Raw genomic sequence first — 27,464 nt, 5'->3', positions numbered from 1 at the left:
GCGGCGGCGGCAAGGGACTAAGGTAGCCGGCCAGACCGCAAGAAGAGAAAATCGGGTGGGAGGCTCAACGGGGATTGTGGGGGGGGGGGGCGAAGACGACGACAAAGACTGAGCCCTTGCTTTCTCCCTAGCTCCCAGTGCCCTACCGGTCTGTACACCGCGATCTGGAGAGCAGGGAGTGCAACGGTTGCGGCTGGCAAACAATGCGGCTGGGAAGCAGTAAGGCTCGGGACTCGCGCATGCGCACGTCTGCAAAGCCACGGACATACATCTCATGGAACAGGGATTTCAGATCACGCAGATCTGAGTGCGCATGCGCGTCTAGCGTTTTATTATATTAGATTATTATTGAGACATCGGGAGACGAAGACAACTTTGATGTCGATGTCTTTGATGTGGGAACCTTTCCCGAGGATGATGTCTTGGTTGAGATCATCCTCACCGATGTCGAGATCGAAGCCGATGGTGAATACTTCTATGGGGTATGCTCCATGCTGAAGATTTTCTCCTGCTGAGCATCCCAGTTTTTCAGAGACCACTTTTGTAAGGTAGCACAGCGGACATAGGAACCGGGATGATGATCTGGCCCCAGGCACTGAATGCACTACTTATGCAGGTCAGTAATAAAGATGGTACGCTGACATCGGGTACACTTTTTAAAAACGGATACTGGCCGGGACATCGAAGGGAAAATGGCCTCAGCCAAATCGAAGCCCGAAGGCTGAGGCCGTGGAGTAGGCCCTGCCGTCAAAAGATAACGGGACGAATAAACAAACTGTTTTCTTTTTATTAAAAAAAAACTCTCATAATTTAATAGCAACTCGAGGAAGAAAAGAAAAACTGAATAATCCAAATTATTCAGTTTTTCTTTTCTTCCTCGAGTTGTTATGGAATATATGGGAGGGAGGGATGGGAAAGGGGAAGGGATAAGAATTTATGAAATATATCAATGATTGTTTGTAAGTGATGTATTTATTGTTAATATGAATGAATATATTTAACACTTAATGTATTTTTGAAAATGAATAAAGAATTAATAAATAAAAAAATAGAAAAACTGAATAAAACATAAGCCTTGAAGTAGGGACTTCTCAGTTCAGTGGAAAAACTAGAACTGAGGAGATGCTGAGGAGACGCATCTTGCAAGCCCAACAGACAAAATTACAAAAACAACGTTACATATAAAAGATCATGACTACCCTATTACCAAAACAATAAAAAAATATATATATATTAGGAGTCATATTAGACACACATTTGACAATAGTTGAACACACAAACTCATTGGTAAAAACGTGTTTCCTGACATTATGGAAATTAAAGACCATCAAAAAATACTTCGACCCATTATCATTTAGACCACAGTTCTTCAACCGCCGGTCCGCGGACCGGTGTCGGTCCGCAGAAAATTTCTGCCGGTCCGCGCAGGGCCGGTGAGATCAAGTCGGCAGTTAAATTTCCTGCCTACTGCGGTTCCTCCCGACTGCGGTTCCTGCTGACTAATGTTCCTCCCAGCCTCAGGCGATCAACATAGGCTTCCAACGTCGGGGCCTTCCCTCTCTGAGACTCGCCTGTTCGGAAACAGGAAGTTGAAACAAAATAGGCGGGACTCAGAGAGTGAATGTCCCAACGTCAGCAGCGTGTCTTGATCGCCGCCCCTGCCGAGTTGCTGAAGAGGGCCGCGGGGAAGTTGCGATTAGAACGGAGAGAGCTGCAGATTCAGGTGCAGGTGGAGGGAGATGGTCAGCGTGTGCGAACAAGATCCTGGGGAGCCTTCACAGTGGCTGTCTCCTCTCCCACCAGCTCTCCTATTTGCCAGGGCAGTGATTTACCGGCAACTTCCTGCAGGCAAGTACTGAGAGCTGCTGGAAGGGGAGGAAGCCACTGTAGGTGGCTGGGAAGGTGCTGGATAAAGAGAGAGCTGTTACTGGACTTGAAGGGAGTTAGAAGGAGAGATGCTGCTGGGAGGGGAGGAGGGAAAGGGATGGGAAGAGAGTTAATGTTGGATAGAGGGAGGAGGGAAGGGAGAAGGAAAACAAGGAAGGAGGGTAGGGAGAAAGAAAAAAGGAAGGAAACAGCTGGCAGGGAGATTACAGGAGGGGAAGGGGGTCAGGGTGGAATGGAGAGATCAGATGAGGGAAAGGGGAGAGAGAGGAATGAGAAAGTAGAGAGACATTGATGCTGGAAAGGGGGTCAGCAGAGAAATGAGAGAGGGATAAAGATGCTAGATCTGGTGTAGGAGAGATAAAAATGAAGAGGGCAGTGAAGCTGGAATGAATGATGTAAAAAGGAGAGAGGAGGATGGACAGAGAAGAGGGCATAGAAAGAAGTCAGATACATATGGAAGGGGGAGAGGACAGACATTGGATGGAACAGGCAGATGCTGGAAGGAAAAGAGTGAAAAGAAGATGAAAGCAGAAACCAGAGACAACAAAAGGTAGAAAAAATAATTTTATTTCTATTTTGTCATTAGAATATATCAGATTTGAAATATATATCCTGCTAAAGACATAACTGGGGACAGCAGTATTCTATTAGCATGATATTTCTATGTAGCATTCTATAATAACTTGGCTTGTTCAGTTTTCTTGATAGTAGAGGGGATATATGTGAAGGGGAGGGGAGACAGGGGTTTTGTTGGTCTGTGCTCTGTATATTTGTATTTATAAAATCACAATTGTTCAGAATATTGTTTCTTTTTATACTTTAATAAAATACGTTCAATATAAAATCATAATTGCGGCTTGTGCAGATGGGGGTCAGATGGTTTGTGGAGACCGAGCTCGCGGAGATGGGGCGTAAACGGTGTTTTTAAATTTCAGTCCTAGTAGTTTGCCGGTCCACAAAATAATTCTTTTATTTCTGCCGGTCCACGGGTGTAAAAAGGTTGAAGAACACTGATTTAGACTACTAGTACAATCACTAGTACTTTCTACACTGGATTACTGCAACATCATTTATATGGGTATACCCAAAAAAACAGTGAGTAAACTTAGATTAGTTCAGAACCCAGCAGTCCACCTAAAATTTGGATTAAAAAAAAGTGACCATGTCAGCCCCTACTACAGAATACTGCACTGGCTGCCAGTCGAAGCACGAATAATATTCAAGTTCGCTTGCATATGCTTCAAACTAATATGGGGACTAGACCCCATATACTTATTATCACACTTCGTACTATATATTCCCACGAGGCACACCAGAAATTGCAATCTATTTGCATATCCAAGCATTACCGGCTGTAAATACAAAACCTTCTTGTATAGAACTTTCATGTACCAAGCAAAAAAACAACAACATTGGCTGGATAACTACATAAATGGAGCTAGACTGACCTACGTCGCCTTTAGAAAAACCATAAAAACTGCCTTATTCGACAAATATATCACCTAAACTTCAACTACACCAATCACTATTTCCTTTTCTTTTTCCTAATATGTCCCCCCTGAAAAAAAAAAAATTCTAAACAAACTGTACTATGTATTTCGCCACTTTATCTAAAAGGACCCCTCTGAATTTCTAAACAAACTGTATATTGTAATTGCTGCTTTTCCATGATTCTGTTTACTGTAATTTCATTAATTATCTTTCCTATTGTAACTCACTGATTGTCCAGCTCTCTTCAGTTGTAAACCGCCTAGAAGTCGCACGATTGTGGCGGTATAGAAGAATAAAGTTATTATTATTATTATTATATTGGGTGGGAAGGCACTCGCATATGCGCGGTGTGGCAGTTGCAAACTTTTTTAAAGTTTCTTCAAGCAAGATTGCTTGTCAGGCTGTCTGTACCTGGCTCTGTGGATGACATCACCCATATGTGAGAATATGCTCGCTGCCTGCTTGTCTTTGGATAAACATCTTTACCTAAATCATTCTCCTTTGGTTTTAGAGGAATCTATTTTAATAATAAACAGTTTCCATAACTTAGAAAACATTACATCCACAAAGCTGCATTTTATACATTAATACATGCCTTTTTTGAATCTAGGTTAGATTATAGAAAGGTGGTCTACATCAGTATTTCTTATTTCAATTTAAAGCATTCACAGTGGTTCCCTGAGTGGCACACCTTAAAAAAAATCAGTATAGCTTGCCGGGCCTATGTTTCCAGATAGATTGGCAAGGGCATCAGGCCGCCAAGTGGTACAAATTAATATCTGAATACTTAAATAAAAAACAAGCTTAAAAGACATTTGGAGCATTGAGATTAAGCAAAAGATTTCTGTGACTCAATGGCCATGGATTTGGACTTGGAGAATGAGCTGTACAGCGTCAGCATCTATGAGACAAACTTGTTTTTGTTTTTTTTTGTTATATAGAATTTTTTGGTCCCCTGTTCGTTTGCAAAAGTTAGATAGTTCAAAGTCTAATAAATGCCATCTGTCATCTTGATGTAATAATAATAATAACTTTATTTTTCTATACCGCCATAATCTTGCGACTTCTAGGCAGTTCACAGTGAAGAGAGCTGTACAATCAGCGAATTACAGTGTACAAATAGTGAAGGTATCACTGAGCAGTCAGTGATTATAGAGTACAAATTAGCAAGAAAAAGATATTAATGGGTTACAGTATAATCTTAACATGTTACATTAAAGGGGCTGGAAAGCCAGCGAATTACAGAATACAATTGGTGAAGATGACACTGAACAGTCATTGAAAACAGAATACCGTTAGATGAAGATATGTAGTATCAGCATGAAGAGTGAGAGCTTTTTTAAAAGAAAGGGGGGCGTTTTTTGACTAGGAATTAAATCTATTGAACAGAGCGGTCTTGATTTCTTTCCGAAAGGCGCCGTAGGTTAACCTGGCTCTGTCCATGAAGTTGCCTAGCCAGGTTTGCTGTCTACCAGCTTGAAATTTAAAAGATCTATCCAGAAAGGTTCTATATTTGCAACCTGTGATTTCGGGTAGGCAGAGAGGTTGTGATTTCTGGTTGTCCTTGTGGGTGTGTAAAGTTCAAAGTGAGGTAATAGATAATTGGGGGCCATTCCCCACACCAGTTTATAGCAAAAGCAAGAGAACTTGAATATGATTCATGCCTCAATTGGCAACCAGTGTATCAGTTTGTAGGGACACTGGATCATTTGTTGTTTTATTGTCCCTTGATACTCAATTTCTGGAAGTTTATTTGGGGGAAAATTAACAGGACATTGTGTTATTTGGGACTTTAAGAACATAAGAACATAAGAAGTTGCCTCCGGACACTAGCGTAAATTGTAGGCATGTGGGAGGAGACCCCGAGTGTCAGATCCAAGATGGCGATCTGAGAGCAGGACGCGCTGAGCTGCGTGTCCCAGGATCGTATTCGTTTGAATTTTCCTAGCGGTTTTTACTTACCGCGATGCCGAAGAGACGGGGCCGGAGTGCCGCTTCTGCCTCGCGGCGTCCTGGAGCCCCGGGTCTCGGAAACATACAGGATCTCCTGAGGCGCATGCAAGAGGCCACAGCGACGTCGGATGGCGGCCCGCAGAGGACACAGGGAGGCGAACCCGTTGTGGATACTCCTGGGCCCGATACCACGCTGAGCCCTGACGTTAGGGCACCGCCCCCGCAGCCCCAGACGACCAGCTCTCCCAGGGGCGGGGAAACCCCGGATTCAATGGTTTTCTCCTCTCCAGAGGCAAGGAAGGATTTACTGGAGAGCTTGGAGGTTGGGGCCCACTTTTCCAGGGCCCCCATGGAGATGTCTGGGGAAACACCATCTCAATCTGAGGGGGAAGGACAGAAGACTCCCCTCGAAGGACTTCAGGACGGTGAGCAATTTACACTTACACAAACTCCAATTGTACTGATTAAACCTGCAGTAGTGACTTTAGACTCTATTTGGGACTTAATGGCTGGTTTTGTTAAAAATATTACTCCTACATTTCAACAAATTGAAGAGAAAATTAAGGAACATGATAAGGAACTGAAGAACTTAAGAGAAGAAACAAATACTTCTAATTCATCAATTCAAAAAATAGAAAAAGAAATTGAATCATCGAAACAAATTCAAGAGATCTTAGTTAAAGACAATATTAACCTAAGGAAGAAGATTGAAATGCTTGAGAATAACTCACGTAGCAATAATTTAAGGTTAATTAATTTTCCAAGACTCGAGTTAGTAACACCTAGAGATATGCTTAAGAGATATCTAATGGAAAATTTAGAGATATCCGAGGACTCATTACCACCATTTTCAAGGGTTTATTACTTGCCTGATAAAGAACAAAATCAACAACCAAAAGTAAAATCTTCAGATCAAGAACCTTTAAATATTTCACAGGTTTTAGAAACATCTGAGAAGGATTTAGCATCACCAGCCACTATGATTATCACCTTAGCTTTGCCAATTGACAAAACATGGTTGTTAAAACTTTACTTTAAAAATAGACAAAAAAGCTTTCTTGGTTATAAAATATTAATGTTCCCAGATCTGGCACGGGAGACGCAAAGGCGCCGCCGTGAATTTCTTCTTTTGAAACCTGGGGTTTTATCTTTGGGGGCAACTTTTTATTTGAGATATCCGTGTAAGTGTATTGTATATTATCGTACGTTTAAATATGTGTTTTTTGAACCATCACAACTGACTAACTTCGTGGCTATGTCTCGTCTGAATGTTAACAATCTTTGAGCCCTATAATTTAGATATTGTGACCCCTATCTCAATGCTATAGCTCTCAGTTTTCTGTTATTATTACTTTCTTTTTTTTTTTTTTTTCTTCGCCAAGTTTCTTTAATTCTTGGATCTTAATTTGTGGACTTGAGCATAAATAGTATAATTGTTAACTTAGGAATTATATTACTATTGTATTTGATATTCATTCTATTCTTGCTTTCTGTACAAGTGTAATACTTGAAATTTAAGTTGAAAATAATAAAAATATAATAAAAAAAAAAAAAAAGAAGTTGCCTCCGCTGAGTCAGACCAGAGGTCCATCCCGCCCAGCGGTCTGCTCCCACGGCGGCCCATCAGGCCTATTGCCTGAGCAGTGGTCCCTGACTATTTCTTTAACCTACCTCTACTCCTATCCCTATAACCTACCTCTACTCCTATCTGTACCCCTCAATCCCTTTGTCCTCTAGGAACCTATCCAAACCTTCTTTGAAGCCCTGTAACGTGCTCCTGCCTATCACAGCCTCCGGAAGCGCGTTCCATGTATCCACCACCCTCTGGGTGAAAAAGAACTTCCTAGCATTTGTCCTAAACCTGTCCCCTTTCAATTTCTCCGAGTGCCCCCTTGTACTTGTGGTTCCCCATAATTTGAAAAATCTGTCCCTGTCTACTTTTTCTATGCCCTTCAGGATCTTGAAGATTTCTATCATGTCTCTTCTAAGTCTCCGCTTCTCCAGGGAGAACAGCCCCAGCTTTTTCAGTCTGTCAGTATATGAGAGGTTCTCCATACCCTTTATCAGCTTAGTTGCTCTTCTCTGGACTCCCTCAAGCACTGCCATGTCCTTCTTCAGGTACGGCGACCAGTACTGGATACAGTACTCCAGAAGCGGGCGTACCATTGCACGATACAGTGGCAGGATGACTTCCTTCGTCCTGGTCATGATACCCTTCTTAATGATACCCAACATTTTGTTTGCTTTCCTTGAGGCTGTGGCACACTGTGCCGACGCCTTCAGTGTTCTGTCTACCATCACTCCCAGGTCTCTTTCAAGGTTACTTACCCCTAGCAGTGATCCCCCCATTTTGTAAGTGAACATCGGGTATTTTTTCCCTACATGCATGACCTTGCATTTCCCTATGTTGAAGCTCATTTGCCACTTTTTGACCCACTCTTCCAGTGTCGTTGCAACCTAAAAGTCCAATTGATGCAAAAAAGAACAGACTTCTTATCATGACGGGGGTAGCTATGCAGTTAATAACAAGAAACTGGAAGAACTGGGACAGATTGAACTTTAATTTTTGGTGGGAAACTTTATGTCAATATTATAGATTTGAAAGAATGAATTCTGTACAATTGAGACATATTAAAAAATTTAAAGAAACATGGGGTCCATTTGCAGAATTTGTTAAAACTGATTAATTGAATAAGTCTTTAATTCCTAATTGATTTTTACACACATGCAGGGAGGGAGGGGGGGAATGTACTTTATATTATTTGCTGGGTTATAAGTGCTGTTTGGTGTATTAATTGATTGTATATTCTTTGCACTTTGTATTTGATTTGAAAATTAATAAAGAAATATTTTTAAAGTAAGCATTTACAAACAATACAAAGGGCTCCTTTTACTAAGCGCGCACTGAATTGCTGTGCATGCTAGATGCTAATGCCACCATTGAGCTGGCATTAATTCTTGGCATGTAGAGCAGAGGGCAGCACGCGCTAAAAATGCTACCACAGCTTAGTAAAAGGAGCCCAAAATGTTACTTCATAAATTATGGGCAATATGAGGAAATTTTATCATTTTACTCTATTTTTTCTGAATTTTCACTGGCTAGCAATATTTTACAGAATTTTTTTCAAAACCCTCAGTATTACACACAAAACCTTTTATGAAGGTACTCTTCAAGATCCAGCACAGTGAAGGGGAAGGGAGATCGAGGCGTCCCCCTTCACTGCACCGGAGGAGCCCGAGATCGGCGGTTTGCCCCGCCCCCAACAGCCACTTCGACACAAGTCTGCCTTTGCAGTCCTCTTGAGGGCTCTGAATACAGGACCCCTCTTCAAGATCCAGCACAGCGAAGGGGAAGGGAGATCGAGGCGTCCCCCCTTCACTGCACCGGAGGAGCCTGACATTGGCGGTTTGCCCCGCCCCCCAACAGCCACTTCGGCACCGCCCACTGTGAACCGCCGAGGAGAAAGGCGATTTCAAGTCCGTGGCCTGATCGCCACGAAGAACGCACGGATGGCTTAACGGCTCCTCTTACACACCTGATTTAATATAATCTGTGCTTTTGCAATTTGATTTTCATTACATTTAAATACGTAGCAATTTAAAAGTGTGCATCAAATAGAAATGCCGGTAAGACCGGCAAAAACACCTAAACATAAATTATCCTGCTCAGAACTTAAAATGGCGACGTCACCGACTCCATCTATAACCTTGACACAATGGGGAGATTGGGCCCAAGAAATCTCAAAAATGGTCACCGAGGCCCTGGAAGAAAAATTTCTTAAATTACAACTGGCTGTAGACTGTATTAATGATTGTTTTGAATCACACGCTGGACGTATTGCAGCAGTGGAGCAAAGGGTGTCTGATAATGAAGATGCAACTTTGCAAGATCGTGAAAACGTAACTGCATTGCAAAATCAAATAGCAACACTGACAACATGTTTGGATGACCAGGAGAATCGTCAACGCCGCAACAATCTACGAGTAGTGGGGCTACCTGATCTCCGTACTGATCAGGATCTATACTTTTTTTTTCAACTTTGGCTCCCAAAACAACTTGGCCTAGTGACCCCTGACTCTGGTTTTCCATGCGAGCGGGCACACCGCTTGAGCCAACGTACAGAGAATAACAACCGCCCGAGAGCAGTTATTGCTAGATATATCAACTGGAAAGATAAAGATCTTATCATACAAGCCTTTTGAAAATATGGTCGACTTGAATATGAAGGTCAAAAAATTACTTTTGTTCAACGACTACTCCCTACATGTATCCACCCTTCGCAAGACGATGGTGCCACTATGTTCTACATTGCATCATCGAGGAGTGAAGTTTGCACTTGTGTATCCAGCGACTTTACGCATATGGAGAGAAGGGAAATCACACTCATTCACAGACAAAGCAACCGCACAACTATTTATATACTCTATGCCTGAGACAAATACTACCCCAACGGGCTAATTTTATCAGCCATATAGTTTACTTTGAGGTATCTGTCTGATTAAATCAATTCCAAATTTAATATTTTAGTCTGAGCCAATAAGCTCTTATCTTAACATGTTATGTTATGTAATGAAATACAAATTTTATATAACCTGCTAAATTAAGCACACTAATCTTCACATTTATATTACTGATTAGGTGTGGATCTTGTTAGATGTTAGATGCTTCACATGCGTCATTCTTATATGCTCATAGAAGCATCCTTAAAATATTTTAATATGTACATGATAGTTTGGTTTATCTATTTTCTGACCACATATTATGAGGTCATTACTATTTTCTTCTTTCTTATTTTAATGTCTTTTCTACTTTTCTTATTAGACAGGAGTGTCTACCTTATCTCACTAATATATCAGTTATCTTCTCTCGACAAATGTGATATACTGCATATCTCTCCAACGCAAATCATATATTATGGCTGACCTACATGTTTTTTCCTTTAATGTGAATGGCCTGAATCATCCCATTAAAAGAAAAAAGATATCCAATTATGTGTCCAATAAACATCCAGACGTAATTTTATTACAAGAAACCCACCTCCCATCTGCTGCCGCCACGAAATTTCAACTAAAGGGATACTCTGCTCATATATACTCCCCTGCGACTTATCAAAAGAAAAATGGTGTTTCAATCTTTCTTAAAGATAAACTCTCTCCCATTATTCATTCAATTAAAACAGACACGGAGGGAAGATGATGTCTGGTACATGCTGCGTTGCACTCAATAGACTTTGTTCTTCTCAATATTTATGGCCCGGTTAAAGATCACCCAGATTTTTTTTAGAGACATTCAACTAGCGCTAATTGAATTCAGTTCTTGTTCTTTGATATTGGGTGGAGATTTTAACCAAATCCAACACTTGTATATTGATAGATCTTCTTCCTGTAAACCATCCAAGACCAAGTCTTTCACAGCTCTACAGGCCCTAAAAGATGCTTTCTCCCTTGTAGATCCTTGGCGACTACTTCACCCGAAAGGTAGAGAATATTCACATTTTTCACCACCACATAATACATACTCGAGAATTGATTTCTTTCTTATATCCTCCTCTCTCATTCATGACCTTACTAATACTAGTATACATCCAATCTCCCTTACGGACCATGCTGCCATTTCTTTATATATTTCTATTTCGGCTCCACGTAATGAATCTCCTTCTTGGCGACTAAACAACACCTTACTCTTGGATGAAGAAACTGTTGAAAAAATCAACTCATTTACATTAGAATTCTTCGAAAATAACTCTAAAGATCCTGAAGTTTGTCCTTCCATAATCTGGGAAGCTTATAAAGCAACCCTTAGAGGTGAATTGATAAAAATTGCCTCTTGGAAAAAAAAACAGTCCATGAAAAAAGAAAAAGGATTAGAAAACGCTATTAAAACATTAGAAATACAACATATGTCTAATCACTTACATGACCCAACTATTCTCCAACATATCAAAAAACTTAAATATGAATATAATACTTTAGTTTCATGCACAGCCAGACGAGATATCTTCATTTCCAATTCTGGTCACTATATGGGGGATAATCTTATGGGTCGTCCACTGGCCAGATACCTTAAAATTAAATCCAAAAGATTACATATCACATCTATCCAAAATTCATTAGGACAATTAGTCAAAACCAGATCTTCAATTTCTTCTCAATTTGAAAATTTTTATACTTCATTATATAAATCTGAAGTTGTGGCTCCTGAATCAGATATAGACTCTTTTCTTTCCTCCTTATCTCACCCGACCATATCAGAGCCTGTTAAATTGGAACTAGATTCTCCGATAACCATAACAGAAATAGAAACTGCTATATCTTCCCTACCAACTGGAAAAGCCCCAGGTCCGGATGGTTTTACTAACGAATTTTATAAACTATTTCGAAACATCTTAGCTCCTCATCTCCTTACATACTATGATTTCCTCCACTCCTCTCCAGATAAACAATTTAATTTCACAGAAGCCACCATCGTTGTAATCCCTAAACCTGACAGAGACGCTACCTTGGTCAAAAACTTCCGTCCCATCTCTCTCTTTAACTTAGATTATAAAATAATGGCAAAGTTACTTGCATTAAGACTCACCAAAGTGATTCCACATCTTATACACAAAGACCAAACGGGATTTATTAAACAAAGATATATAGGAGATAACCTACGACTTTTTCACCACATCAATGCTCATGCTAAAACATTGACAGACCCAATAATAGGCCTAGCTATAGACGCTGAAAAAGCCTTTGATCGAGTGGAGTGGTCTTTTCTTTTCAGTGTCCTAAAATGGTATAACTTTGGATCATTTTTCACGAAATGGATAAAAACATTATATCATAGTCCTAATGCTCGTATTCTAATTAATAACTCTTTATCCAATAAATTTCCCCTTCACAGAGGCACTAGACAGGGCTGTCCTCTCTCACCACTATTGTTCAATTTAGTGTTGGAGCCTCTTCTCTCTGCTATTCGACATTCCCTCCTCTGATCGAGACTTCAAACTAGCAGTATATGCTGATGATGTATTAATTTTTCTAAGGAACCCTCAATCTTCTCTCCCTCATCTTATACATATCATCAAACAATATTCTAGCTTCTCAGGATATTCTGTAAATTGGGAGAAATCAGAAATCTTTCCTCTGAACAATAACATTCTTCAATCAGACTTGGCTAATTTTCCATTCACATGGTCAAATGAAGCTGTGAAATATTTAGGGATTTTAATACACAAAGATCCAGTCTTTGCTCAAGATCTTAATATATCCAAAATCAAAAATTTAGTTCTTAACACTACATCTAGGTGGTCTCCACTTTATTTGTCTTGGTGGGGTAGAATAGCATCCATCAAAATGACCCTAGCACCTCAAATTAATTACATCCTCTCAATGCTTCCTCTTTTATGCCAGAAATCATTTTTCCATTGGCTAAATAAGAAGCTATCTGAATTTATATGGAACAAGAAAAAACCTCTAATTGCTCTAGCCAAGCTGAAGGCCTCTAAAATTAACGGTGGTCTTAACTTTCCAGATTTCTACCACTACTATATTGCTTCATTAACTAAATATGGAGCTTACTGGGTCAATGACTCCTTCTCTCAAGACCCTCCTAATTGGTATGAAATGGAATGTTTTCTATGCAAACCTTTACACATCTCTTGCCTATTAACGATATCAATACCCAGACATTTGAGAAAATACTCTGTTTTGAATTCAACGCAGCATGCTCTCCATCATTTAGATAAAATAGCTGATATCTCAATTAGTGTTAGCCCACTCATGTCCCTTTGGAATAATCCCAATATCCAAAACCAAGGCAAATCCCTTTCATGGAAACGGTGGCAACGGACAGGTATATGGTTTGTTCATCAATTATATACTCTTAATAAACTAATCCCTTTTGATATACTTTGCTCCACATACCTACTAACATCCTCTGCTTATTCACAATGGATCATACTCAGTGAAATACTGTCTTCTGTACAGATACAATATGACTTCATATCTTCTAAAAATACTATTTACCATTGGTCTTTACGGTCTCTATCAAAAGGGAAAGCTATATCTTTTTTTTATAATATTCTAAGAGACCAATCCTTCACTTTCTCATATCATGCTATGAAACACTGGGATAATATAATAACCATTCTACTTTCTGACATTGACTGGGAACTCTTTTGGTCTTCAACAAACCGCCCACTTTTATCTTCTAGAGTTTCACAATCAATGCTCTTTGTAATGTGGAATGCAATATGGACCCCATTTCGTATGTGGAAAGCCAAATTAAAACAAGATTCTATCTGCTGGAACTGTTTGAAAGAGGAAGGAACTCTTGATCATATGTTCTTCCATTGTACTCTGGTCCGTTCTTTTTGGTCCAAAATCTGGAATACCATACAATCTATCACCAACTGCTCAGAAGAGATTTCTATGGACATTATAATCCTTCGATCTCAACACCCCTGTTTCGCGCAATCAAATTGTCCTCCTAAACTCATTGATACCATGTTTGTGACTGCTCTCATGCATATTCTGAAAAATTGGAAATCATCTTCGTTATTAGATTATACTTTTTGGTGGAACTCTCTATGTATGTACCACAGATTTGAATCATATGCATATGAAAATAAAATTTCACTCCGTAAATCCATGAATTGGAAAAACAAAAAATCACCCTGGTCATTTTTAGATTCATATGTACATTCTACTATGTAGACACTCCTGTCTTCTCCTCTCTTTAATTTTTTTTTTTTTTTCTTTCTCTTCTTTTTTCCTCTCTTTTTCAATTTTTACTTTGTCCTATTTCACTTTCTATTGTCATATATCACCACAAACAAATCCAATACTCTGAGCTTTTCTTAATAATATGGGCCTTTATAAATAACTGTATATTAATGCAAAATGTTATACTACTTTTATGTATTTGAATTGCTCCTTGTATTTTTTAAAATACTGAATAAAAATTTATTGAACTAAAAAAAAAAAAAAAAAAAAAGAAGGTACTCTTCCTTATTTGAGCAATCTTGATATTCCATATACACCACTTAGAGCATTGGGATTCTTAATGGACCCAAATGTACACCAAACCAATAGTCCTTATTCCTGTAGGTGTTACCTACATGTAGGTACAATGGGATTTGGGTGTATTTTTGGAAGGTTCACATATTTCACCATAAGTGTAGTAGTTAGAGTGGGATATGGGCCTGAGGCCCCTATGCACAACACTCCGATGTCACAGTAAAAATTACCATGGCAGGATTGATTTTTCCCCAACAGTTGATGCTCAGCACAAATAGCATGCAAATTATATGCATGTTATTTGTGCGGAGCAGTGCCAATAAAAGGGGAAAGAACAGTGCCTGGAGCCTGCTCAAGAAAGAAAAAAAAACACAAGGCACAGCTCCTCCCTATCCCTCCTGTCAAGTTTTTGTTTTGCTCTCCCTGCCCACTGTCAAGTTTCTGGAATCCTGTGGATTACAGGACTGGAGGCAACATGGATTCACTAGAGGTAGGTCTTGTCAGCCAAATCTGATCAATTTCTTTGGGTGACCAGAGAATTGGATAGAGGATGTGCACTAGATGTGGTGTATTTAGATTTTAGCAAAGCCTTTGACAGTGTTCAACCCACACGTCTAATAAATAAACTGAGTGCTCTCGGGATGGGTCCTCATCTAAGGCAAGGCAAATGATAGGATGTATCAATAGAAGCTTCGTCAGCCGCAAACCGCAAGTCATAATGCCACTCTATAGAACCATGGTGAGACCTCATCTGGAATATTGTGTGCAATTCTGGAGGCCACATTACCGGAAAGATGTGCTTCGAGCTGAGTCGGTCCAGCGGATGGCCACTAGGATGATCGCTGGACTCAAGGGTCTCTCATATGAAGAAAGACTGGGCAAACTGCAGCTCTATACCCTAGAGGAGCGCAGGGAAAGGGGTGACATGATTGAGACGTTTAAGTACGTCACAGGTCGTGTCGAGGTGGAAAACGATATATTCTTTCCCAAGGGACCCTCGGTCACAAGGGGGCACCCGCTCAAACTCAGAGGAGGGAAATTTAGTGGTGACACCAGGAAATATTTCTTCACAGAAAGGGTGGTAGATCACTGGAACAAACTTCCGGTGCAGGTGATCAAGGGACCAAGTTTGCTCTAGCGTTTCTACAGTGCTTCTCTTCTTAATCTTCTTCCCCACCATGAGTCTCATCCCTTTGTAATTTCCTTTTTGGAAGTTCAGCACCGTGGCTGTCATTTTGGACCGATGTTTCTCACCTGCATCTAGGTCGAAGTGGATCATATTGTGATCGCTGCTTCCCAGCGTCCCTTCTACTTCTACATGTTGTGCCGGTCCTCATAGTCCATTTAAAATTAAATCCAGAATTACATTCGGATTTTCTGTGATGAGTTTTTCCAGGAAGCAATCGCCTACAGTATCCAGGAACTTGGTCTCCCTAGTGTAGCCGGAGGTGCCTAGATTCCAGTCTATCCCTGGATAGTTGAAGTCACCCATGATAACTATGTTGCCTCCCTTGCAGTTGCACTTAATCTCGTCTGTCATTTCCCCATCAATTTCTTCGGACTGCCCTGGGGGTCGGTAGTAGATGCCAATCTTCATTTCCAGTCCATTTGTTCCTGGAATTTTGATCCATAGAGACTTATCCGTCAGTTGTGGTGTGTTCTCTCCAGTAGATTCAATTCCCTCTTTGACATATATGACAATGCCCCCACCTTTTTGAGCCACTCTGTCTCTGCAGTATAGTTTGTATCCTGGTAGCACAGTATCCCTGATGTTTTCCTCAGTCCACCATGTTTCTGTGATGCCAGATGTCAACGTTATCTTTTTGTGTCATTGCTTCTTATTCCCATCTTATTCCTTACACAATGCATTCGTGTACATACATTTGAGTTTACGACCCGTTCCTTTCTTGCATTTCCTTCCCTCATGTATCCCTTTCAATCTGTCTTGCTTGTGATCCGGTGGGCCTTCCCCTATATCTTCCTGTGCGGTATCCTCTGGTGAGTCTTCCCCTCTATCTTCCTGCACGGTATCCTCCGGGTATACCGGTTCCCGAACCATCGATTCTCTCTCTTGGTTGACTGTTGGCTTTCCCGTTCTTCCTAGTTTAAAAACTTCTCAACTTCTCTCTTGATGTTGCTTGCAAGTAGCCTTGTTCCATCTCTGGCATCTCTCTCTCCTCTCTCTCTTCCCTTTCCTTCTCTGGTCTTCCTTCTTTATTTTCTGCCTCCGTCTAAATTTTGTGCAGCTAAATGCGCACCTTAATAAAAGACCCCTTCGTCTTAGTAGAAGTATAGGGTTATAACCTCTCCAACCCCATGCCGGCTCTGTGATGTAAACAAAATAAATAAAAAATACTTTTCCTCTCTCTTAAGTCCTAGTTTACGCCTGCTGTCTAACATCAGCTTTGGCAGGATACACATTTCAAATTTGACATATTGTAATCACATAACAGAAAATAAAATTATTTTTTCTACCTTTTGTTGTCTGGTCATTATTCAGTATTTCTTACTATTACCTAATAAATTATTTATTTAAACATACTATTTAAACAAAAAGCACTTATAAATGAATGAAATAGCCAGTGATGATTGCACCACGTAATTTCTTCCCGCAGTAATAAGATATTACAGCGGTGGAGTGGTGGGGCTGAGGCTTTTTCATTTATTCACTCATGAGTCTGTAAGGTTAAGATTCTTATCCAGTATACACTTTTTATAATGGTCATTATTCAAATCATGTTGTGGTCCCAGGCTCTGGTTTTCTTCTGATAACTCGCTTGTCAGGGTCTCCTTCTTTCTTCTTCCCTTCTCTTCTGTTTCCCTTCCCTCCCCCAGAGGTATGGCATCTTTTCTTTTGGCCTGAGATTTGAACCTCTGTTCTTCCCTCCCTCCATCCCGGCTTCCCGGTCTCACATTAAAGCAGCCTGCAGAGGATCGCCTGTCAGCTGTAGCAATCCTAGCAGGTTGCCGTTGGCCTCTGCAACACGTTCCCTCTGCTGTGGTCCTGCCCCTCCTCTGATGTACGGGACCGCGCAGAGGGAACATGCTGCTGAGGCTACAGCAGCCTGTTAGGATTGCTACAGCCGGGAGGGAGGGAGGGAACGGTGGGCCAAATCTCAGGTCAAATCGCGAGCCAAATTTAATTACCCTGTGGCCCAAATTTGGCCCATGGGCCTTAATTTGACACCCCTGGTATAGGATGATTCATCGCCCTGGTATAGGATGATTCATCGCAGCCAGTTTAGCATGGCTACTTCAGCATGCTGAACTAGCCGTGATGAAATGACGAAAACATTGTTGTGGTGCCTTGAGCCGGTCTGTTCAGTGATGGGTTCACTGGAATGAGAATGGCTGGGGAGAAGATATGCATGGAAGAAGCTGCCTTTGGCCTCTCTTGCAATGCCTGCCCTCATGCACACAGTAAATAGTATCAGGTGTGTTGGGTGATGTGGTGGGCGCTATTGCCTGAAGTTGGGTGATGTCCGATAATGTGTGTGTGTGTAGGGGGGGGAGGGGTTGTCTGATGTCAGGGGTGTCAAATGATGGGGGAGGGATAGGAATGTTGGGGGATGTGAGGGTAATGTTGGGGTGGAAGGGTAGAGGGCTCCATCTGATCCTGGCATAAGGAATCCCCTTCAGCTAAGCTGGCAGGAATCTCCAAAGCCGGCTCAGCTGATGGGGATTTCTCTGCTACAATCAGATGATGGCAAGCCCTCAATATGCTGTTCTCCCATCTCTGGGTGGTGGGAGGGCGTCATGACCACTGGGGGAGTAAGGTAGGGTCATGCCATAAACTCTTCAGTGGTTATCTTGTCAGTTTGTTCATCTTTGGGGCACTTAGACCTGTTTTACTTTGGTCTAAGTCCCGGCGTGTAAGTTCTGCTTAGGATGTCATGGAAAAGTTTTGATTATTGCTTTACGACATCTAGGTGGAAGCCTGTCCAATTACTCCCCATTATACATCTCCCAATATGCCCCTTTGAGCTTTGGATGCACAGCAGCTTAGAAGTGCTGTTGAATATCCAGAAAGTTTGTTTTGATTGACGGTACTTGGACATCCCTGCTATTAGGACGTCCGAGTGCCGGCTAAAAGGTTTTTGGACATTTTAAATTTTTGATTATACTCCCCATAGATTCCTGAACATCCAAATATATATCTAACAACTTATGGTCAATGTAAAATTGTTTTATTACAGTGAGTTACCTTCATAATCACTGGAGAAAATAATCCGTACCAAGCCTTAGTTGTTTATAGACTGAATCTGAGTGACAGAACACTTTTCCATCAACTGTAGTCTTATTGAAATCAGCCATCACAAAGATATGATTACCATTCCTTTGCAGATTTGATTTCTGTTTAACAATAAGTAAGATATCACTTGAGGAAACCAAAGTATTTTTTACAACAAAAGGACACTGCACTTTCTAAGCCAGCTGCTTTACACAAAGGGACTTTGGGTCTTTTGAATTTCAAATGGCCTCCCCAATTACAGCTATAACAGCTTGGGTAGAAAATCTTCCATGAATTTCACGAGATTGGAGCCTTCACAACCCATTGGGGGACCCATAATTCTCAGAGTGCTCCATCTGTTACAGTTAGCAACATATTCCAAAGCCAATTGAAGTTCCTGCATTTAAATTTATAGGCATGATATTGTACAGAACTATCTTCCAGGCTGCTAATATAGTTTTCAGAGGTAGAAAAGTGAATTTTATTGTTAAAACTTTCCTTTAAGTAACAGCTGCTTTGATTGCTACATTATTCTCAGTTAGAAATGCAGTAATATTGTTGAGTTGATCTCTGATTGCCACCACATTGCCAGTGCCATCTTCATTAGTTTTGCTGTTTTAACTTCAGATCCCAATACAAAAGCAACTTCTATTTTGTTTTGGTTTTAAATCAACATCATAGAAAGAAGAATAAGATGATATAATTCACACCTGGTATTTTTAAATATGATTAAATAGCTGTGCCTGTGGAGATCTCAATTTATAGGTCCATCCAGTAGCTACTCCTGAGTGCCCCCTCTGTACATAGTACTGTATATACTTAAATATAAACCAAGGTATCCTTTTTTCCTTTCAAAAATGGGGAAAAATGGTTGACTCAAATACAAACTGAGGTTAGAAATTTGGGTTATGGTGAGCCAATCTATAAAGACTGTTCACTCCCCATCAGCTATCTCGTAAGTCACTAAATATAATACAAATATCTATGATGCATATATCACAAGGTCCCTACATAGGAAAATGGAACTACAAGCAACCACAAACTTAAATACATGTAGACAAAAATCAAACATTAACCTCAAAATTGGTAAGATATGCAGTTCAACAGAGAAAGAGAAACAGCACCTACACTTTGGAATATAAAAAAAAAGTAGTGCAAATTTACAGTTAAACTGCATTTTCTGTTCATGAAATTAAAAATAAAATTTTTTTTTTTTTTTCAACCTTTGTTGTCTGGTCATTTTATTCATGTTTATCCCAGTTTCCAATTTCTGCTTTCTTCTATCTTTTCTTAATTTTCTTTCCAGGGTCTGCAGTCTATCTGCCTCTTCTCTCCTACATCTATCTCTGACTTTAACCTTTTCCTTTCAGTTTTCCTCCATTAATTTTTCTGCATCTCTATCTGCTTCTACTTACAGCTTTCCATCTCCCTCATCCTATTTTTCTCCAGGTTTTTTGCTAACTTTTCCTTCTCTCCCTCCTTCCAGCATCTTCTTTTTCACTTTCCCCCTTTATTTTCACTCTTCTAATCAGTATCTACTGTCTTGCCCCCTCCATCTAGCATATGCTCTCCCCTCTTTTCTCCATCACCTCATCTCTCTCTCTCTCTCTCTCTCTCTCTCCCTCCACCTCCATTAAAGATCTCTCCCCATCATCTTTTATCATTTGCTTCTTCCATCACTACCTACCTGGGGCTCTGGGAAATGGAGTAACGGGTCAGAGGCAGGCCTGACATGCAGGCAGATAACTGATTCCTCCTGGCAGCCGCAGTCCTCCATGCAGCTTGCCTGCTACTGGGAGGAGGGAAGAGTGAGGAATTAGCAGCACATCTAGATTGCAAGCAACCTGCCTTCGGTCTTAGTCCCGCTAAACCGTCTGGCAATAATGAAACCAGATGCCGCGGGAGCCTTCCCTTTTGCCAAATCGCTATAGGTTCTGCCAGTCTCTATCCTGTCCCCCCTCTGAAGTTACTTCCTGATTCTGAGGAGTGGGATCGAGACCGGCAGAACCTATATTGATTTGGCAAAAGGAAAGGCCCCCATGGCATCTGGCTTCATTATTGCCAGACGGTTTAGCAGGACTGGGGCTGAAGGCAGAGCTTCTCGCAATCCAAATATGCTGCTGATGCCTCACTTTCCTCTCCTCCCAGTGACCGGCAAGCAACATGGAGGACTGCGGCCGCCAGTAGGAATAAGCTGCTTGCATGTTGGGCCTGCCCCTGACCTGTGACTCTATTCCCCCAGCCAGACCCCTGGTAGGTTTAAATTTTGATATTTTTTTAAACTACAGTAGTTAGAGAAGTAGTCAAGTGTAGACTGAAATCTAACCGGACCCCCATTTTTGGGCCATTTTTTGGCCCCAAAATCTCAGTTTATATTCAAGTATATGCGGTAGTTTTGTTTGGTAATAAATGTGAACAAATCTGAAACTAATAGTCATACATATAAAAACTGTTGACACAATATTGAAATGATGTTATGTATTTACCTGTAGACAGTAAACATATTACGAGGTACTTTGCTATCCATGTATTTTCGGAAGTTATACAGGTAGGAGTCGATATTCAAAGCGCTTTATTTATTTATTCATTCAATTTTCTATACCATTCTCCCAGGGGAGATCAGAACGGTTTATATGGATTTATTCAGGAGCTCAAGCATTTTTCCCTGTCTGTCCCTGCGGGTTCACAATCAAACTACAGACCAATCGCAAATATTCCCTTCCTAGCTAAGCTGACTGAGAAGGTGGTATTCAATCAAATATCAGAATTCATAGAAAAAAAACATTTTACATCCGAATCAAACAGGCTTTAGACAGCATCACTCTACAGAACATTCTTTGATTGACATGTCTACCTCCATACTTTACTTTCTGGATCATTATCAATCTGTTCTGATTTCTATTGATCTTTCATCTGCTTTTGATACAATTGACCACAATCTTCTTATAGATAGACTCCAGTCTATTGGCATCTCGGATCAGGTCCTTTCTTGGTTTATATCTTATTTTGCAAACCGCTCCTCTGTTGTGTCCTTTAACAATTCAACTTCCGAAAGTTTTACAACAACACATGGTATTCCCCAAGGGTCCATTCTTTCACCACTTTTGTTCAATATTTTCCTTGCACCCTTGATGACTCTCTGCCAATCCATTAGCTTTAACGTATTTGATTATGCAGATGACATTCCGCTTTGACATCCGCTAGATTCCAATAATCCTCTTGAAACAATAGCAATCAATAAAAAATTCGAACAGATTCACCAATGGCTTGACGCTAACAGATTAGCTCTTAATGTTAATAAATCGAATGTTATGCTATTTCCCTGGAAAGACGGCTCTAAGCTCATTTTTCCAATTACTATCAAGGGTACTACTCTACAGTCAATAAGTAGCATTAAGATCCTAGGGGTCATCTTTGACTATAAATTAACCTATCATGACCACATTAGTAGTATTGTTAAATCAACATTTTTCAGACGTCAAATCCGTTTAATTTCAAAATTTTTATGCCCAAAATCACTTAACATTTTAATTCATTCCTTGGTAATTTCTAAAATTGATTATTGCAATGCTCTATTCAAGGGAATAGCCCAAAATGAAATCAAACGTTTATAGATTATTCAAAATGCTTCTATTAAACTTATAATGAAAGCTAAGAAATTTGATCACGTAACACCTCTCCTTAAGAAAGCACATTGGTTCCCAGTAGCTCACCGTATAATGTATAAACTAAGTCTGCTTACTTTCAGATCTTTGCTATACAAAACTCCTGCTTTTATTTATAAATTACTGATTCCCTACACCTCAAATAGATTATTGAGACCAAACAATCAACATTTATTAATAATTCCCCACTTAAAATTATTAATACATGGCGGCAATTCATTTTTTCTGTCACAGCCCTCCAAACATGGAACTCACTCCTTATATATTTAAGGGAAGAACGCAACTTGGACAGATTCAAGAGCAAATTAAAAAGCTTTCTTTTTAAGGATGCATTTGATAATTAGAAAGCCTGACTAGTAGCCTTATTTCAATTGCATTTCTTTACTTCTCTGAAGTACATGATCTCTCCCTTAACAGTGTTTTCCCCCATATATGTCTTATTTACTATCAAGCAACTTGTATTTCTCTTCCCTTTCTTTCCTTTTGTTTTAATATGTTTGTAATATTAGTTTTTAATGTCTTACAAGATTTAGTTTTTGTTGTCTGCTATGTTGTCCCCTAAATTTAGTAATTTTACTGATTTGTACTTCACTTAGAATTTTGAATAAGCGATCAATCAAATTTATATTAAACTTGATCTAATGTACCTGGGGCTTTAAATAACCAGAAATAACTCCTGGCTGATTAAATTGTCTATCTGGGGCTAACTAGTCCTTTTCAGTTGCACTTAACTGGTTATTACCACTGAAAATATCCAATAAGTGCCTATTTCAAAGCTGGCTATTTTGAGGACATTTTGGAGGAGCGGAGACACCACTTGACCAATTAAGTGCCACTATTCATTACTTAACTAGTTGAGGTAATTGCATAAATAGGACTGCGTAAAAGTCAGCCCTGTCTTTATGTAGTAACCATAGTCAGTTAAGTGATAAATATCGTACTTAGGGGTCCTTTTAGTAAGGTGTACTTGCCATTTTAGCGTTCACTAAATGCTAATGCATCCATTATAGGCTATGGACATGTTACTAAAACGTCTAACGCGCCATAGTAAAAGGACCCCTTAACCAGTTATGTTATAAAAGGCTGCACAAATTGAATGAATAAATAAACCCGTAAATTCAATGATGAAGCCCAAACATGAGCCAGCATTAAATTTCTGGTCATAATACTGATGGCAATAAACAAAATGCTGAGCACCTTTGGCTGAATATCGACCCCATAGTATCAAGCTAAATGTATGACTGAAATATTTGATACTATCTGTATAATATGGGGCTGCAATTAGGCCAGGATGAGCATGGCCTAAACTAAATGGTTATTTGGTACCAGAGCATAAATTTATAGTGTCTCTGTGCCAGCTGAAACTCCAGCCATGAGTAATTATGTCTGTCATTTCTGAAGACTCTTTAGAACAAACACCTCTCCTATTGTCTAACTTACTAAACATTTTTGTTTTTTCTACCTGTATTGCTCATTTTTCCAACACTGTTAATTAATTATATATATTTCCATGGCAAGTTGGCATGTTATTTGGGTTCCAATTTAAACTCTGCACTTTTGTGACTTTCAGCTGAACTTCATTCTGTTTCTGAATACCGTGCGTGTTCTGGCAACCAAAATCTGGGAATCAAATGCTGTTGGCTATGACACAAAGAAGCAATATAGGTAAACTATATGCCATTAATCTAGCACAGTTGTTAATTTATAGGACAAAGAATTTGTATAGGTTTTTGAAATCAAAGGAATGCCTGTCCCCCCCCAAAGGCCCGTCTCCCCCATGATGGCCTGCCTGCCCGCCCCACCCTGAAGGCCTACTGCCCCCCCCTCCCGAAGGACCAATTGCCCCCCCACCCCGAAGGACTGATCATCCCCCTGGCCTCCCCGCACCATTTACCTAGAGAAGCAGCCTTAAGGAAGATCGCGATGCCGGCGATCTTTGCGCTTACGCCACTGGGTCGGTAAATAACTGCTTTGCTGAGAGACAGAGGAATGAATAGATGGATGGAGTGAACTTCAAATGAAGAAGAACAATGAGTTGGAGTCAGAATAAAGAGTTGATATTTACAAGATAGTGAGAGTAAGATTCCAACAACGCCTTCATGACTATCCGGGCGAGGCATGTGTGAGAAAAGGTATCTTCCATGACACAGGGTGGCAGCTGAAGCAGGGCAGATCCAGGTTTCAGTTAGTGCTAGCAGGTGGAGCTTTCTAGAGATAAAGAGGTCATAGATGAAGATAAGTTTGTTGGAGACGGTGCGGGCATTCCACAGGGCGCATTAGAAGGGCAGGGAGGAATGGGGAAGGAGAACAACAGAAATAAGATTGGTTAGATTGCGGTGTGATCCCCGGGAAGAGTCCACATACAAAGGCCATAGCCATGCAAGTGCCACTATAACAGAATGAGGGATTGGACCTACATAGACCTTTAAAAGTACTGCTCCATTGTGCCTGGAGGAGGGACTTTGGCAGGGAATGAGTTGGTTGCAGGGTTGTATAAAGCCTTAGGAGCAAACACTTAAGAGCACAATCTAAATGTGGGAGATGCATTTGCATCTTATAGTATTCTATAAATTACCCCGCCTTTGTGTAAGCCAGTCTACAAATTATGTGCTATTAAAGATGTGTGTAGTTGCAGAATAGCGCATAGGTGAATGCCCAGCATTCACGCACATACAGTATGTGCCCTTATACACATGCATGAGATGGGATGGGATTCGTTTATGCACATAGTCAGTGTGTAAATGTTAGTACTTACTCTAAGTCACCCCCTAAAAGTTAAAGCTGTTATTTGCCCCATTGATACTTTGGACTAGATTCTATAATTGGTGCCTACAAAGTCAGCACTGAAAAAGCAACAACCAAAGTTAAGCTCCTTTTATAGAATAGCACTTAGCATCAGGAAGCTTGTATAACATTAGGCACATCCATTTATACCAACTGAAACATGGATAAATCCTCACACTTAAATTTGGCATAGATCCTCCCCTATCTATAAACATGCATATAAAATGCAGGAACTCATCTAATGAACACATGACCTTGCCATTGCTGCGCCCCCTTTTTGAAATTGCATGAAGGATCCCATGCTTAAATTTACACACATAAATATTAATGAATTGTAGTTAGCCCCAATAATTGCTTGTTAAGATCCCAACTGTCAGCACTAATTGGCTCGATATTCAGTTAAATTGCATGCACACGTAAATTTGTGTGTACAAATTATAGCGCCTTTTATAAAATTTGGGGCTAGAGGCTGAATTTTGGTGCTGAGCAAGTACATTTTTGTCCACTTTTGTGGTGCCTAAAGCCAAATCCCTATTAAACATATGCAGTAGGTTTGGCAATTCTGGAAATGAAATGTATTTAAAGTTATATATTCACATAAATGTTATAGAATTGCCTCAGATTAAAAAAAAAAAAAAAATAAATCAATCACATATGCGGTTAGAGCAACTATTAAGGGCCAGATTCTATAAACAGTATCCTAGTTAGGTGCTGCTACGTATCATAATTGAGGCTGCCTAGCAATACCTAACTAAAATTTGCTTCTAACTTAAATTAAATCAATTAGCTTAAATGGCATGGTAATTGACCAAGCCATTGAAGCTAATTGAATAATTAGTTAAAAAATTAAAAGTTAGGTGCAGAATTTTGTGTGGCACCAAGTAACATCTAAGTGGAAGCACCTTCCGATGCCTACCTGAAAAGCAGGTGTAGTTAGGGGCAGTGGATAGGCATATTTGACTTAGGCGTTGCTAGGCATTCGAGTTAGGCACTTATAAATTAGGCCCAGTAAAATCTGGCCCAATATACCAACACCTACCTCCAGGAAGTCTAGCAACGTCTAAGTACCACTATGTGGGATTCTATAAACGGCACCTAACGGTTAATTGATAACCTTGCCGTTTATAGAATCAGGCCCTAACCACATAAGTACCTCTGAATATCAACTTGTAGATATTTCTTATACTACGAGTAATATGAATATCACAAATTTCTTTCTTTCTCTTTTCTCTATTTTTCCTCTAGAAAGCTAGCCAAATCTACTTTGGTGCTAGTGCTGGTGTTTGGAGTTCATTACATTGCATTTGTTTGCCTTCCTAACACTTCCACTGAATTTGAATGGCAGATTCGAGTGCATCTTGAAATATTTTTCAACTCCTTCCAGGTACAGACAATATAGAATGACTTTATTACACCTTTAATGTCATGCCTATTTCTCTGATATACATACCCTTGTTTTTGGTACTCTTGATATACTGTCCAGACATTGCTCTTCTGTATTATACCTGTATGATGCTGTTTTCGTTCATGTTTCATCTCTGTTTTATTTTGGTTTTAAATACCAATAAAACTTTTGAATACAATCTTGAGAATTATATTTTGTATTTTATATTTTGTTAGTATTCAGTGCTCTGTTTTTGAAGTTCTAGGGCACTGATTTTGCTTATTTGTTTGAAAAGCAAAAATTTGCCCTTGTTGAATGTATTAGTTGCTAAAATTCCATATATGCAATATTTATTTTTCATTATGGAACATGCAAGTCCTTTATAGAAAACTATACAAAGCATGGTGATACTTATGTTATTTTATTTACTCACATCTATATACCATTTTCTTGACTAAAACTTAATTCAAAATGGTTTATAAAATCATAAATAACAATGAAAGAAAACAAAACATTTAAAACACCAATATTCCTTCCTACAAAATATATCTAGACATAACCATCAAATAATCAGGCTAAACCAGAAAATAAAAAAGTTAACTCTCTTCTACATGCCATGAGGTTTATTTCTAACCTCAACTCCAGAGAGAGTTTATTCTACAACTATGGACCTACAACTCTAAAAGTTATCAATCGCCACCCTACCTTCCTTTTTCCTGAGTATATTAGAAAGTCAGGGGATAGGAGGTAATGTTCTATTATGGATTAAAAACTGCTTGAAAGACAGAAAACAGATAGTAGGTTTAAATGGTCAATGTTCTCAATGGAGAATGGTTAATAATAGGGTTCAACAATCACAAAAAACCCCACAGATAATAATCAAACATCCAAACACCAAAAAACAGTAGTAAAATTAACTTAGATATATAAGGAGGAAAAGCCTCAGAACCCCGCTATGGTAGCAGCATTCAAAGTCCAGTATATCCTGGTAGAAGCATTCACCTTGCTCCTCTGAGTATGCTGTCATGTTCTCCTTGAATATTTCAAGATGAGTATCAAGGGCATG

The 27,464-nt window shown here is 39.8% G+C and overlaps 1 protein-coding gene across 3 annotated transcripts in view; it reads left to right on the top strand.

Annotated features, from left to right (window-relative positions):
* PTH2R (parathyroid hormone 2 receptor) overlaps positions 1-27,464 on the top strand; it is a 335,103-nt gene that overhangs the window by 256,144 nt on the left and 51,495 nt on the right. For all 3 annotated transcript variants that reach the window (XM_033944289.1, XM_033944291.1, XM_033944292.1), the window contains 2 exons: positions 23,801-23,895; positions 26,260-26,398. In XM_033944289.1, coding sequence (XP_033800180.1) covers positions 23,801-23,895; positions 26,260-26,398 — 234 coding nt within the window. The remainder of the gene's footprint in view (positions 1-23,800; positions 23,896-26,259; positions 26,399-27,464) is intronic.

This window comes from Geotrypetes seraphini, chromosome 5 (genome assembly GCF_902459505.1).
Source record: "Geotrypetes seraphini chromosome 5, aGeoSer1.1, whole genome shotgun sequence".
Lineage (NCBI taxonomy): Eukaryota > Metazoa > Chordata > Amphibia > Gymnophiona > Dermophiidae > Geotrypetes > Geotrypetes seraphini.
The sequence above is the reverse complement of the archived record's forward strand: the minus strand, read 5'-3'. Positions and strand labels throughout refer to the sequence as shown.